Source organism: Ictalurus furcatus, chromosome 27 (assembly GCF_023375685.1).
Source record: "Ictalurus furcatus strain D&B chromosome 27, Billie_1.0, whole genome shotgun sequence".
Lineage (NCBI taxonomy): Eukaryota > Metazoa > Chordata > Actinopteri > Siluriformes > Ictaluridae > Ictalurus > Ictalurus furcatus.
The window spans coordinates 19139167-19155349 of NC_071281.1; the positions used below are offsets into that span (position 1 = coordinate 19139167).

Sequence of the window (16183 nt, forward strand, 5' to 3'; positions counted from 1 at the left end):
TGGTTTGAGGTTTAAAATGTAAAATGTTTCCGCTTGAAGGTGAAAATTGTCCAGTATGCAAATGAAATGATGCAAATCTTCCCAGCATCACTGATGTATCGTGTATATGAATATAAATGTAATGTAAATGTATATGAACAGACTCCGGTACCATCTAACGCTCAACTAACCTTTATCGCTAATTAACACACATCTAACACTCGCGTAATGTTTGTTTAATCTTTAGCTAATGACCACAGAGCGATGATTCTGTGACAGTGACGCAGTCATGAGGTTGTCAGATAGAACTTATTTCATATTCTTGTTAGATTAGTGCTTAACAGTTCCCTTCTCAGCTCTTGGTGAGAGGAAGTCTAACACACACACACACACACACACACACATACATACATACACACACACAAATTGAGAATATTTTTTGGCATTGTGCAAGGTTTGTATTAGAGTGTATGCATTATAGAGGTGTGATGTAAAAACACCCACTGAAAGATACTTCCACATAAATTCAATCCAGCTCTTTGTTTTCATGTTGTTTCGGTGTGGCTTTAAGACCCATGATCACTAATTTAAATTTGATTTAATCTCATGTACAGCAACTGTTTTAAATGTTTTATCTGAAGACAAATTCATCTGCTGCCCTTTGCACATTTCAACATTTCCATCAGCACCTCATTTCCTGTTTCTAGTTGAAGAAACTGAATTACAGAAAAGGAAGCATGTTAGAAATGCAACTTCATACACTCAGTCATTTTTCCAGGTTTAGTCGGTGTGTTATCACAATGTTTTTAGTCGTCTATGTGAAGAGCAAATATTCTCACAAGTGTTCACGATGAAATGTGTGTGTGTGTGTGTGTGTGTGTGTGTGTGTGTGTGTGTGTATGTGTGAGTGTGTGTGTGGGTGGGTGTGTGTTATTTCTTCACACTGTCAGATCAGAAGTGTGTCATAATCGCACCAGTGGTGTTTACTGGTTCTTTCCTGTAACACAGGCAAACTTTGTATTCTGGTCAGGAAGTGACTGTGTGTTTGTGTATGTGTGTGTGTGAGAGAGAGAGAGAGAGAGAGAGAGAGAGAGAGAGAAAGAGAAAGAGACGAGATGGCGGAGACACAGAGCTTCGTGGAGGTGGATTTGTCCTTTCTCAAATCTAAACGAGGTTTACTGAAAATCACAGAACTGGTGAGAAGATGACTGTCCTTTAATTTCCACATTTCAGACGATGTCTGTGACATCGGGCTATAAAATGTCTTCATTTACATCATGTGTAGAGGGGGATGAATCAGATTTCACAAAGTGTAATTAATGTGTTAATAATAATAATAATAATAATAATAATAATAATAATAATAATACCTGTTTCCAAGAGAAGCAAGAATAAGTACAACTTGAAGTTGATTATTTATCTCTAACAGCACGTCCCCAAGTGTTTTATTCCCCTTACAGCAACTTACCAGCAATTACATTTTTTTATTTATATCTCATACATTTATCCTTTTATAGTTACATTTAATGTTGTGGAATGGTGGTGTTCTCACTAATGCAGCTATTAACACTCGGTCCCTGACCAGCTTCTATTTTTTTCTTTCTCTCGGAGTTAATAATGCTAATATTTTACACAGCTTGTCGTTTTGTTGTTTTTTGGTTTTTTTTTTTGTTACCAAGAAACAGTAAAGAAGTGTAAACTCCTCTTTACTGAAGATGTGTGAAAACTTAAATTTACAGCTTTACGTCTGACTGTTACACAGCGCTGACCCTGGAGACTCCTTCCATAACTGTTGAGTTGAATGAGCTGTTGCTATAGAAACAATAATGTATTAGAACGAAACCTGTGATTTGCAGCTGCAATACTGCCACAGCTGCTGTTCTAGAAAATGAATCAACATTTGAAATAAATTCAGAGTATTATCTATAATGACTGACTGAATGTGTGTTGAGTTCACAGGAAACAGCAGAGGTTTTTATCTCTACATTTCCTCCTCAGGTGGTACTGTTCGTGGCGTTTGTGTGTTTTGCGGTGGCTTCCCGGCCGCCCTACATCTCAGCCACTTGTATGGAGTTCATCATCACGCTCGCTCTGCTCATCCTCTACCTCCTGAAACTCCACAAATCTCTCAGCTTCTTCTTCTGGCCTCTGATAGTGAGCACGTCACGGCTGTGTCCCGAATGCTAGCAGAGTTCTTATTAGGATTCATGCTGAACACTAGATCACAAGATCTGTGTGTTCAGGTGTTTAGGACAGAACTTTAATATTGATATGATGAGCTACACTAAGTAGATGTAAATCTGACGGTTTGGGACAGAGCCTGTGTTTCTCAACTCATCCAGAAATCTGCAGTAGATGACACACTTCAGTGTATTGATCAGTTGGAATAATAATTATTTGTTTCTTTTGTTCACAGGACGTCTTCAACTCCTTCTTTGCTGCATTATTCCTGTGTATTATCAGCCTGGTGGCCGTGTCCACATACACTACCACGGGCACTTTAGTGGGAGGGGTGAGTATCCGAAGTTATTCACACTATAGCTCTGATGACACTATAGCTGTGATATGTAAATCTATGCAAGTTATTAATACTTACGGGTGAAAAAAAGGACAGAAGTGTGAACATGGCAGTTTGTTGGGGTTTTTTTTTGTTGTTGTTTATTTTTGTTGTAAAAAGCAGACTCATTTTGTAAAACAAACGAATCTCCTCATGTAATCTACTCATGTAATGATAGTTACATGGTTTCGACATTTAAAAATAACTATTTAAAGTGAATATTGAACTGAGATTAGAAATCAGGACATTTTATTCTCATGGTCTCTCACGCGGGAAATTTAGTAACAATTTTCAGAAATGAATTTGTATGAATAGTTATAAAGTTTAAGGGCGGAGTTGTGGGAGTGGCTATAGGAGGGGTACGGGCAGGGTTATGTTAGGGTTTAGGGGCGGGGTTAAATAGGGGTTATGGGAGGAGTTATGGTTGGTGCTATGGGGTTATGGCTGTGTTTAATACCTTTTCTAATAACTTTATTAGTATGAAAGTGATTCAACTCCACACATCATTTTGTTTGACGGAATTTGTGTGAATTTGTTGAATTCAGGTTGTGTTGTTGTTGTTGTTGTTGTTGTTGTTGTTGTTGTTATTGTTTTATTGTTACAGAACCTTTAATGTATAAAATGCAGCAAAACTGATCAATTATTCTTGTGTGAAGATGATTATAATTATGATTTTAATTATGATTAAATAATAATGTTAAGATTCACAGATTAAGTAGGTAGCTAGAAAAATACAAATAAGATTTCTAACCCGTAACACTCGAAGGGCTATGTAAATATGTAAATATATTAGAAAAATGTGAAAGCATTAAAGTACTAAAATGAATTTTAATTATACTCAGGTAAAGTACAAACTCTCTAAAATGCCGTTTAAGTAATAAACTACGATTACTGGTGTACTTTTCACAACATTTCCATTTTAACTTTATTAAACTGTAATGAAATGATCTAACTAATAATGTCAAATATTGAGACTGTGTTAAACTGATTACATTTATTCTCTGTGTGTGTGTGTGTGTGTGTGTGTGTGTGTGTGTGTGTGTGTGTGTAGATCATGGGTTTTGTGGCTGTGGTGTTGTGGTGTGTCGATGGTTATTACATCCTCAGGAAAATCACCTTTAACCAGATGATGAATTCAGTACCTCATTAACACTGTTACAGGAAATCTGTACATCAGTTTAACACACACACTTTACACATACACATGTCTATAAACTATACACTCTCTCTCTCTCTCTCTCTGTCTCTCTCTCTCTCTCTCTCTCTCTCTCTCTCTCTCTCTATATATATATATATATATATATATATATGTATATAACAATTTATATGAATATAATGTGTGTTATGGAGTATTAAAAACTTGTGGAAAATGTCCTACACTGAAAATATCATGTTTGATCTGACTATAATAAAAATATTTTATGTAATGTAAATATATTCCATATTAGTTTGAGCATTGAGTGTTATTTTATACTTTACTGAGCTTTATATGAGACTTTTGTTAACACATTTGTCCCTCGCTGCTGTACACACTGCCAATAAAAGCATTCAAACAGCTCTTATCAATTTAGCTTCATTTTAGTCTTGTTCATGAATCATGACTCGATTCAGTACAGAAAGAAGCTCGTGCAGCTGCGCCGCATTAACAGATGCTCAGTTTCCGCTCTCTCTCTCTCTCGCTCGCACGCTCTCGCTCTCTCGCTCTCGCTCGCGCTCTCTCTCGCTCTCTCTCTCTCTCGCTCGCGCTCTCTCTCTCTCTCGCTCTCTCTCTCGCTCGCGCTCTCTCTCTCTCTCGCTCTCTCGCTCGCGCTCTCTCTCTCTCTCGCTCTCTCTCTCTCTCTCTCTCTCTCTCTCTCGCTCGCGCTCTCTCTCTCTCTCTCTCTCTCTCGCTCGCTCTCTCTCTCTCTCTCTCTCTCTCTCTCTCTCGCTCGCTCTCTCGCTCGCTCTCTCTCGGTTCATTTCCGTTTCCGTGCAGTTTTTCTCTGGATGCAGTTTTCCTCTGTAATAGAAGCTCAGAGTCAGTAATCCTGTATAAAGAGGTTATAAGCGGTAATTAAGGGTTATAATGGGGGATATCGAGTCTCCGGACAGGAGCGAGTCTCGCGCAGCCCAAGTGTTTTCTCTCCTAATGAGTAAAGAACTGATCGGATCGAGAAAAGGACAACTTTTACTGGCAGAAGTGGTGAGATTTATCTATCATTATTATTTATTATTATGTGCATTTGTTTTTTCTTCACTTTGTTCGTGCATTTGAACATGAATCGCAAAACAAAAACCTGGCAATGAAACTCCAGAGGAAAGTTTGTGTGTGTGTGTGTGTGGGCGTGTGTGTGTGTGTGTGTGTGGGCGTGTGCGTGTGCGTGTATGTGAGTGTGTGTATGTGTGTGTGTGTGTGTGTGTGTGTATGTGTATGTGTGTTTTGAGTTATTTTATTAACATAGTATCAGGAAGTTTGCAGTAATGTGTAGCATCATAATATTTATCTACAGGATCCATCCGAAACACACACACACACACACACACACACACACACACACTTCACATCATCAACACTTTACAGATTCATATTCAGATAAACTGAACAGAGCATTTGATTTAATAATAATAATAATAATAATAATAATAATAATAATAACGATAACCCTAGAGCAGCTGTGAGTGGAGCTCATTGCTTTTACAGAATGGTCACGTGACCTGCAATTTACACGCCTGCTTTTTACACACTTCACGCCTTCTATTTCACACGTGTGATTTCTATACATGAGTCATTTATCTTCACATGTAGGACAGGCGGTGTTATTAAGCACTGATTATTCAGACGACGTCGCGTGTGTTTACTTGAGTTCATGTGATGTTCAGGACATAACATGCTGAAAGTCACTTTTATGTGATCACAATATAAACTTTATATAACTCTGCACTGAATACAAATATATAAATAAATAAAAGCAACTCGTCTGTTTGTAACGTGGCCTATACACACACACACACACACACACACACACATACACACACACACACACTTTCCACATTCAGTTGCTTATGAAGGAATGTTCCACTGTGTGCATTTCAAAAAATTCCATATTCATGCTCAAGTGACTTCCAAACGAATAATCCTGATCCTCGGAGCAGAAGAGCTCGTCCCGCTCACTGACTAAACATAATCTCACTGAAACTTTCATTTGACAGAAACCTGAGCAGATCCATGTTTATCGGGACTCTTTCAAACAGGAAGTACTTCCCTTTATGGGATTTGTGGTTTTCCCCTTCGCTCTGTTCTTCTTCTGACTCAGCACATGGACTCACACTGATCGCTGTTAGGAAGTCTCGTCTCGTCTCATCACAACAAACTCGTTCTAGTGTTTTTAGACAGAATATAATAATAAACGACTCTAACTGGACACAAACTACACATAGGGACAGGGTGTTGTATGCTGCTGAGTTCTGGACTGTGATTGGTCAGAAGGTGTTGATTAGTTAGACGGTAGACGGTAGCGCAGCTGAAAAGAGCAGGTTTATTTATAATTAATGCGCTCGTTCTATCTAATATGTTATGGTTTCTATAGTAACGGCTCGTTCACAGGGACGTGTACTGTACCGTGTATTTGTGGTGGACTTTAATGTAAGATGTTTATTTGATGATTACAGAAGCCCAAAACAGTCACATTTTATTTTCCTGTAATTCCGTAGTAGTGTAATTTTGCCTCACAGTGTTAAATCTGTCACATTTATATGAAAAGTTATTAAGGGTAGGGGGCGGGACTGGGGATGGGATTGGGGGCGGAGTTAGTGTTAGTTTTTGTCAAGTCAAGTGGGGCTTTATTGGCACTCCTCTATACAGCTTGTGAACGAACTGTCGTTTCTCCAGGACCGTGGTGCAACACAGAACAGTACGCAAAACTACACAAAGTGCACATACACAACAGTGTGAGACGAGTGCAAGACAATAAATACACAGAATATGGACTGTAAACTACTGCGTAGTCTGTTGCAGCTGTGTAAAGTGAGTTAATGTATGAATTAAATATTATGAAAGCGAACATCTCTCATTAATTAGTGAGAGTAGTCAGGATGGAAAGACTGTGATTGATTGTATACAGGGTGTGGTGTGTTCCTTTTTGCGCCCCCTACTGTCAATATTAAAAACATTTAAAGCAAATTTCATTTAATAATTTCCAATAATGTATTTTTTTGTTTGTTTTCTGATGCGGCTTGATGCACTTTTATTAATACTGAGTCTCGATCGTACATCTGAAGTGTGACTAATGACCTCCGTAGGAATCTTCAGCTTACAATCAAATTAAAGATTCATGTATGTATGTTTATTTTCATTTAACAATAGCAAAAAAGAGAGAAAAAAGAGCAAGAGTAAAATGCTAATTCATTTACATTTATTCATTTAGCGGACGCTTTTATCCAAAGCGACTTACAAATGAGAAAGATACAAGCAAAGCGATATATCAAGCAGAGAACAATACGAGTAGTGCTACTGTACAAGATCCATTAATTGAGTTCCAGAAGAAGCAAAGTGCACAGTAGAGGTGTAAGTGCAATTTTTTAATTTTTTAAATTTTTTTAATGAGTTGGTTAGGTGTTGATGGAAGAGGTGGGTCTTTAGCTGTTTTTTGAAGACGGTGAGAGATTCTGTGGTCCAGATTGAGGTTGGAAGTTCATTCCACCACTGAGGGACAGTTAGCGTGAAGGTTCTGGAAAGGGACCTCGCACCACGCTGAGTGGGAACTACTAATCGTCGGTCGTTGATTGATCGCAGATCGCGTGAGGGAACGTAAGCCTTCAGGAGAGAGTTGAGGTAGGGGGCGCTGTTCCAGACAAGGTCTTGTAGGTGAGCGTCAAGGCCTTGAATTTGATGCGGGCGGCTACAGGAAGCCAGTGGAGGGAGATGAAGAGGGGTGTGACATGGGTTCTCTTGGGCTGGTTGAAGACAAGGCGCGCTGCTGCATTCTGAATCAAGTATTCTAATAGGAATAATACTAGTAGGAGCGAACAGTAACGCGTGGTTAGCGGCAGGAACCAAAAGTGCAAAACCCACTGACTTCTATATGAATAACAATCCAGGAATCGTAGTAAGAAGTGAAAGAGGAGGTGGAAATAAACCAGAATAATCCGTAATGGTAAACACATTCGAGGACCGGAACACGGAACAGAAACTAGAAAACGTAAAACTTAGAATATAATCTGTTGGCCTGAAAAACGACTAATATTAGCTACTGTCACTTAAAGTCAATACTTACATCAGCTAGACCAATTTGTGGATGAAGAAATACACAAGAACACAGCAGGTGAGAGAAACAAGGGTCCACGTTTATTACCAACCACCACGGGGTCCCCACAGTGAGACGTCCAGAAGCGCTCTGATCTCCCCTCAGTTGAGGCTTCTCTTTCATACAGTTTGCTATCCCCTGTGTACACCCCTAGCTCACGTTGTCCAATATGTCTAATTTTTAGGTTTTTTCCAATCCCTTTGTGTGTGTTTTTAGGTATTTTCTGAAGCCCATTATGTTTGCTTTTCTAATTTTCAGTTTCCTTATTTCCAACTGGTTTTGGTTCCCTTTATTTAAAAAAAAACAACAACTTCCTCACCCATCTCTTTTAATCTACCTTTGCTTTTTACTATGGGTAAGTGTTTAAACTCTGTTTATTTCTTTTAATCATCTTTATTTAATCTATCTAGTGTGTGAGTGTGTTACAAAGTTAGTGAGTGTTAGTAACTTCTGATCTTAACCTGTGTACACTTTTCCCCTAATAAACCCTTAATTTCCTACAGTCGTCTCACTTGTGTTTTATTTTTGTCATAATTTTCATCCAACAAATCAACATACACAATCTAATCAAGGACTAAACACAGGACAGGTGAACACAGTCAGGTAACAAACCAGTGACAGGAAGGGGGCGGAGACAGGATTAAAAAATAAAATAAAAACCAAAATAAAAGCATGTGTATGACAAAGAACAACTGAAAGCAGCACTCACACACACACAAGCTTACTACACAAACACACAAACACACACAAACACAAGCTTATTACACAAACACACAAACACACACAAACACAAGCTTATTACACAAACACACACAAACACATACAAACACAAGTTTATTACACAAACACACAAACACAAGCTTACTACACAAACACACAAACACACACAAACACAAGCTTATTACACAAACACACAAACACACACAAACACAAGCTTACTACACAAACACACAAACACACACAAACACAAGCTTACTACACAAACACACAAACACACAAACATAAGCTTATTACACAAACACACAAACACACGCTTACTACACAAACACACACAAACACAAGCTTATTACACAAACACACAAACACACACAAACACAAGCTTACTACACAAACACACAAACACACAAACACAAGCTTACTACACAAACACACAAACACACACAAACACAAGCTTATTACACAAACACACAAACACAAGCTTACTACACAAACACACAAACACACACAAACACAAGCTTATTACACAAACACACACAAACACACACAAACACAAGCTTATTACACAAACACACACAAACACATACAAACACAAGCTTATTACACAAACACACACAAACACACACAAACACAAGCTTATTACACAAACACACAAAAACACATACAAACACAAGCTTATTACACAAACACACACAAACACACACAAACACAAGCTTATTACACAAACACACACAAACACAAGCTTATTACACAAACACACACAAACACAAGCTTATTACACAAACACACACAAACACAAGCTTATTACACAAACACACACAAACACACACAAACACAAGCTTATTACACAAACACACACAAACACAAGCTTATTACACAAACACACACAAACACAAGCTTATTACACAAACACACACAAACACATACAAACACAAGCTTATTACACAAACACACACAAACACAAGCTTATTACACACACACAAACACATACAAACACAAGCTTATTACACAAACACACACAAACACAAGCTTATTACACAAACACAGAAACACAAGCTTATTACACAAACACACACAAACACACACAAACACAAGCTTATTACACAAACACACAAACACAAGCTTATTACACAAACACACACAAACACAAGCTTATTACACATACACACAAACACAAGCTTATTACACAAACACACACAAACACACACAAACACAAGCTTATTACACAAACACACACAAACACACACAAACACAAGCTTATTACACAAACACACACAAACACATACAAACACAAGCTTATTACACAAACACACACAAACACATACAAACACAAGCTTATTACACAAACACACAAACACAAGCTTATTACACAAACACACACAAACACAAGCTTATTACACAAACACACAAACACAAGCTTATTACACAAACACACACAAACACACACAAACACAAGCTTATTACACAAACACACACAAACACAAGCTTATTACACAAACACACAAACACAAGCTTATTACACAAACACACACAAACACACACAAACACAAGCTTATTACACAAACACACACAAACACACACAAACACAAGCTTATTACACAAACACACAAACACAAGCTTATTACACAAACACACACAAACACAAGCTTATTACACAAACACACAAACACAAGCTTATTACACAAACACACACAAACACACACAAACACAAGCTTATTACACAAACACACACAAACACAAGCTTATTACACAAACACACACAAACACAAGCTTATTACACAAACACACAAACACAAGCTTATTACACAAACACACACAAACACACACAAACACAAGCTTATTACACAAACACACACAAACACAAGCTTATGACACCACCAGAGCAATGCGGAAGAGGCATGGGCAGGTCTTCTACATAAGAGAAGGGAATAAAGCGTCGTTATCCTGTTTAGACCCGGGAGAATTAAACGGCTTTAAAGGAACATTTAAAGAAACTCAGTGTTCAGTTTCTTATTACTGTGAAATAAAAGAGTTAAATATGAGTGAAAATACTGACAGCTCAGAGCAGGAGGGAGGAGTTACAGCATTTTACCAGGACAGGTTTGTGTCTGTTCTTAAAGTTTATGATTAAATAAAAATATAATAAAGTCATTATCACCTGCTGATTAACACGGTGTTGTGACACAGGTATAAACACCGACCTGTCCAACACGGGAACTGGGTTCTAATGTTAAATACGCGTGTGTGTGTGTGTGTGTGTGTGTGTGTGTGTGTGGTAAATACTCTGTTACGGCAGTAATAGAATAATAGTAAGAGAATCAGGAGTGTGATTTAAGTTTAACAGGTTTGTCTCTGAGCTCAGGTTTGGTCTTGTCTCCGTAATAATTCCCTGTTTTTGTGTTATTTTTCCCTCCAGATTTCATCCTTCATCAGTTTTGTGTGTTTTTGTGCTTCGACAGCAGCAGCGTTCGTCACCGCTCCTCTCCTCGCCTTCATCTCCGCTCTGCTCATCCTCTTCGCTCACGCCATCAAATTCAACCAAAGATTTAAAGGCTTTCACTGGCCACTGATGGTGACACACACACACACACACACACACACACAATAATAATTAATAGTAATCTGTAGTTACATTAAAAAACAGCATTAACACCTTGATATAATAAAGATAAAATAAAAATATTCTTCATATATTTTAAAATCATTTAATTCTGTGTAAAATGATGAGAAACTGTTATTATCAGAAATTGGTTTTAGAACTAAAATGTGCTCCTGCCAGTTAAACAATGATTATTAAAAATGAAATGCTTTTAATTATCGCAGATTGTGATATCAGTAATTATACAACATATTAATATAACACACCAAATTATTAAAATCATTTTAAAAACTATAAAAATAGTTAAATGAATAATTTCTAATGTTTTCTTCGTCTTTCTTACAGGATTTTTTGCGCTGTATCACCGCCTCCATCGTCTTCTTCATCATCTCCATCATGGCCGTGTCCAAATATCCAGACGGGTCGTCTAAAGCTGCAGGAGTGAGACACACACACACACACACACACACACACACACCTACACACCTACACACACACACACACACCTACACACACACACACACACACACCTATACACACACACACACACACACACCTATACAAACACACCTACACACACACACACACACCTATACACACACACACACCTACACACACACACACACACACACACATCTGGCTGTGTTCCAAATACCATAGTGTCTCCTCCATTAAAGAATCATGAAAAGTGTTCATCATATAAATGTAAAAGAGTCAGAGGTAGTGAACATTATAAGTAGTGCGCACTGCATTAAGGGACAGCGGTGATGTATGTAAAGTGAAGTGTTCTTGCTGCAGGTGTTCGGGTTTGTGGCCACCATCGTGTTTGCGTTGGATTTTTATTTCATCTTTAACGAGCTCGCTGACTTCCTGAAGGGCGGCGGCTCTAACGAGGAACCTCAGAACAAACAAGGTGATTAAAGTTCTCTTTTACTCCGCCATCACTAGTTTGTCTGTTATATGGCAGACATGTCGTTTCCTCTCGTCCTTTTATCTCCTTCTTTCCTCTCGGCTTTGTCCCTCAGACGCCGACTCGGATTTAGACTCGGATTAAAGCGGGGATTGGGACGTGACCGAGCCAGGAGAGGAGAGAGCTCCAGCGCCTGAAAGGAAATAAAGCACACACTGTGCAGGTTTACATTCAGGCTCAGGATTATACACACACACACACACGCACACACACACACACGCACGCACACACACACGCACACACACACACACACACACACAGTGCTGTGAGAGTTAAACCCGTCCTTGAGTACCTGAAATTTAAACTACAACTTGATCTGGGGACATGTCTATGTTTGTATTAAAAATACTGAGATGTATGAATATGTATGAGTATGTATGAATATGTATGAGTATGTACGAGTATGCAAATTAGGAAGCTCTCTAACATCATCTGAACTTGATAACATAATAATACTTTTGCATTTTAAAAAGCACCTGCACTATCATTATCCTCTTGTCATTTGCATACTGGACTGTTATAGGTTTACAACCTTTGTGACATCGCCATAGCCCCGCCTCCTTTTTTTTTTCCTAATCTGAGAACATGAAGTGACTTTATTGTTGGTGTAAATATGTTCATGTTGCTGAGTTTGAGTGTGTTCAAGTGCGCACTTGAGTCACACACACTCCCGGGGAAGTCAATAAGATTCTTGTCCTGCAGTGACCAAAGCATCAAAGACTGCGTGACCTTTTGGGTTGACTGTGACCTAATGACCTTTGACCTTCTGTGTGAAGTGCCTTTTATAAAGCTGTACGCTCCAGGCTTCTTTGGATGTTAATTATAATTCTAGTTTTCTAAAGAGGTTTTATTCTTGTTAGGAAGCTAGGAGAATGTTCTCTTTCTGAAATCTGCACAGAACCCTGACTGAAGAACCTTCACAGTGCTGCGTGGAACCCAAAATATTTTAATTACCAAATGGTTGTGTTTACGTGTTAGAATTGGAAGCCTTTCAAACGGTGTTTAGTGTGTGTGTGTGTGTGTGTGTGTGTGTGTTACGTGTGAAGGACTTTTTTAAACTAACCACTGCTTTATTTTCTTTATTTTGTGTTGTTGTTGTTTTATTTTTGCACCAGAATAATCTGAATTATAACTGAGTTGATGTGAAGTGTGAATGTTTGTGCTGACAGGTGGGTGTCTGGTCACATCCCTCTGTCCTCTCACCACTCACGTGTGTACACATATGTGTGTATTTTATGTATTTGCGCGTGTGTATTTGTGTCACTCCCGATGACTGTATACATGAGTGAACATCAGAGATCGAGGAAACTCCACAATATTCGGAGTTTACTAGTTTTCAAAATCACCGCGGATTTTCCACAGATTCGGGCCGAGACGCGTCAAAACACACATTCAGCCAAAAGCCTCTTCCATTCACGTGTGTGGAACACGAGTACCGCTAAAACCTCTCATTTACCAACAAACATCACTGCGTAGGAGTGTACACAACTATTTCCTACAATTCGAGTAAATTTCCACAAAAAAGTGCAAAAAACTCCACTAACTCCTGTACGGACTCGAAACTGTCCTCACCTGTCACTCACCTCATCAACCACGCCCGTTTATTTATCACCAGATAAAATGTATTCATCGTGAGGACAAATACTGGGGGAAATATCAGGGACAACTGAACTTGATATGTTGTAAAAACGACAGAACGCTGTCAATTTGTGGAGGTGTAGCTTCAAATCAGGGTTTGGCTAGTGTCCCTTTCACTAACATGAGAAGGGGCGGAGTTTAAACTGTACTGCAGCCAGCCACTAGAGGGCGTCAGACCCTGTTACTACGCCCACTCATATATACAGTGAGTGCTCACACCTGCTTACTGCTCTATAACTCACGCGTTCTGTAACACCGGACATCACTGTTTATACCACACTTTATTATTATTATTCTTTTTTTAATTATTCTTCTTCTTATTATTGCACGATTAGCATCATTTTATTTTAATACCAGCTTAATGTCTCGGTATTTTCTGATTTAGACCGAGAACATGTCGTGTTTTGTTTAATAAAACAGGAAAAAAAGAATTGAATATTTTTGTTGGTATGTGTGTAAATGATAAATATAACTGTACATTTAAATGTAAACATTTCAAAAGAACTTTAAAAACATCATTCTGAAGGCTGAGAATTGATTTTAGATTTTTTTTAAAAGAAAGAAAGAAAAACGAACAACAGCTGCGTTCAGTCCAAATTTATTCATTTATTCATTTCACAAATGAACACAGAATTTGTGTAAAAATTAGTTTCTGTAAATCGACACAGCTCCATAAATATAAAAATACAGATCTGAGAGCGGCTGTGTTCCTGTTTAACCAATCACAGTGTCGGATTATTAACCCTCGACTACAACGGGATAAATAATCATCCGTACAATTACAATCCGATATTCATCTATCGTTATTATAGAGGAGGAGTGTTTCATTACACGATCAGAGTAATAAAGCACAACCAGAGAGAGAAAATCTCTCACACACACACACACACACACACACAGTGCTGCTGTAGAGAAATTAAACCTTCATTAAAACAGTCCTTCGATTGTCCTTCAAAATATTCGCACAGTGTTCCTTAAAATATTTAAATTATTACGCTGAATTCAGGCTCCGTCTCAAATCACACACTCTCACTACACACTCACACACACTACACACTCACACTCACACTACACACACTACACACTCACACTTACACTACACACACACTCACACTACACTCTCTGTAGTACCCGAATGTCTGTGGTGCAGAAATCAAACATTAAAGTTTAAGATTTTAAATCACCTCCTTTTTATCTCATGCTGTTCTTTTATTTCACTGGATTTTTTTCATTTTTATAGTTTACCCCAATTTGTGTTCAGGTAGCTCAGATGCTAATAACTAGTTAAAGCGCTAGCGACTAGCCCTGATGTCTATGACTTAAGTAAATATGCTAGCGAGTACCTAAATTCTAACAGATTTTCACTCCTAATTAGCATCATTTGCAATCAACGATTTTGTATATTTTGGATAACATGATGGCTCCGCCCATTTCTCTATGTATAGCAGGCTAATCACAGCTAGCGGCTAATCAGAATCGCTGCTAACCTCAATCATTAGCAACTAGCGCAAAACACACCATCTGAGACTCAATTATTAGCATCAAATCTTCACTTTAAATCTCAGTAAATGATTACGCTTTACTTTTCCAAAATTATTTTGTTTCTGTCACAGAGATAACGTTCAGCATGAGTTAACGCCGATTGAGTCATTTTAAACTAAATGTCATTGCTTTAAAATCTATAAAACCGTGTACAAGGGGACAGAAGAGTACTAGGCCCTACAGAGAGGGGCAACTGAAACACTGCGACACTGACGTTATCACACAGAATAAATCAAACGTATTTATAAATAGACTGAAATCTGAACATCATCATCATTCACTCTCTCTCTGTCTCTCTCTCTCTCACACACACACACACACGAGATGTTAAATATGAAATTACTACCAAAAGAACATTTTAAAGATAAATTAACACACTACAGTTAAAGAACTTTTACAGAGTCTGGTCCAAATTTCAAAATAAAAACAAACAAAACCCCAAAAACAAAACGTTTTTCAGTTGGTTATTAAATTATTTAAATTAATATCATGTTATTTTCTGTAGATTCGGCTTACGTCATGTTTTATTTACATCAGAGTTTTATTTATTTTGTATTTCGTATTCTTTATTGTAATGTGCGAATAGCCCGAATGCTAACTACCCACACAGATCCTGACTAACCCTCACTAATGCACAGAAACCAGCTAATAGCCCATGTGTGACTAGCATAAACACTAGCAACTAGCCCTTAATAGCACAGAATGAAAAATGATTCCACACAGTACAGACTAGCAGATAATCATGAGTATTAATAAATAAATGCTGGCGACTCAAACACCACTGACTAGCGCAAACGCTCAGAGCTAGCTGACACACTACTGACTAGCGCAAACGCTCAGAGCTAGCTGACACACTACTGACTAGCGCAAACGCTCAGAGCTAGCTGACACACTACTGA

At 38.2% G+C, this 16183-nt stretch overlaps 3 protein-coding genes across 3 annotated transcripts in view; 2 read left to right on the top strand and 1 right to left on the bottom strand.

Moving 5' to 3' along the window:
* The first annotated feature begins 769 nt into the window (after positions 1 to 769).
* LOC128602940 (chemokine-like factor) lies at positions 770 to 4091 on the top strand. The gene is made up of 4 exons (XM_053617086.1): positions 770 to 1175; positions 1978 to 2133; positions 2396 to 2491; positions 3588 to 4091. The coding sequence occupies exons 1-4, from the start codon at positions 1095 to 1097 to the stop codon at positions 3684 to 3686; spliced, it is 432 nt and encodes a 143-aa protein (XP_053473061.1). The 5' UTR covers positions 770 to 1094; the 3' UTR covers positions 3687 to 4091.
* Positions 4092 to 4447: 356 nt separating this feature from the next.
* Positions 4448 to 13267, top strand: cmtm3 (CKLF-like MARVEL transmembrane domain containing 3). Its single transcript, XM_053616721.1, has 5 exons — positions 4448 to 4718; positions 10952 to 11107; positions 11480 to 11575; positions 11933 to 12047; positions 12160 to 13267. Exons 1-5 carry the CDS (start codon positions 4602 to 4604, stop codon positions 12186 to 12188), a joined length of 513 nt encoding a protein of 170 aa, XP_053472696.1. The 5' UTR covers positions 4448 to 4601; the 3' UTR covers positions 12189 to 13267.
* Positions 13268 to 14324: 1057 nt separating this feature from the next.
* The window catches only part of cmtm4 (CKLF-like MARVEL transmembrane domain containing 4), a 17834-nt gene continuing 15975 nt past the window's right edge, over positions 14325 to 16183 (bottom strand). The window contains exon 5 of the mRNA XM_053616720.1: positions 14325 to 16183. This exon is cut by the window's right edge and continues 1180 nt beyond it. The gene's annotated coding sequence lies outside the window, so the exon portion shown is untranslated.

Coding starts and splice junctions, on each gene's coding strand:
- LOC128602940 (XM_053617086.1), top strand. CDS start 1,095: ATGGCGGAGACACAGAGCTTCGTGGAGGTGGATTTGTCCTTTCTCAAA. Junction 2,134..2,395: donor TCTTCTTCTGGCCTCTGATA/GTGAGCACGTCA, acceptor TTTTGTTCACAG/GACGTCTTCAACTCCTTCTT. Junction 2,492..3,587: donor CGGGCACTTTAGTGGGAGGG/GTGAGTATCCGA, acceptor GTGTGTGTGTAG/ATCATGGGTTTTGTGGCTGT.
- cmtm3 (XM_053616721.1), top strand. CDS start 4,602: ATGGGGGATATCGAGTCTCCGGACAGGAGCGAGTCTCGCGCAGCCCAA. Junction 4,719..10,951: donor AACTTTTACTGGCAGAAGTG/GTGAGATTTATC, acceptor TTTTCCCTCCAG/ATTTCATCCTTCATCAGTTT. Junction 11,576..11,932: donor GGTCGTCTAAAGCTGCAGGA/GTGAGACACACA, acceptor TTCTTGCTGCAG/GTGTTCGGGTTTGTGGCCAC.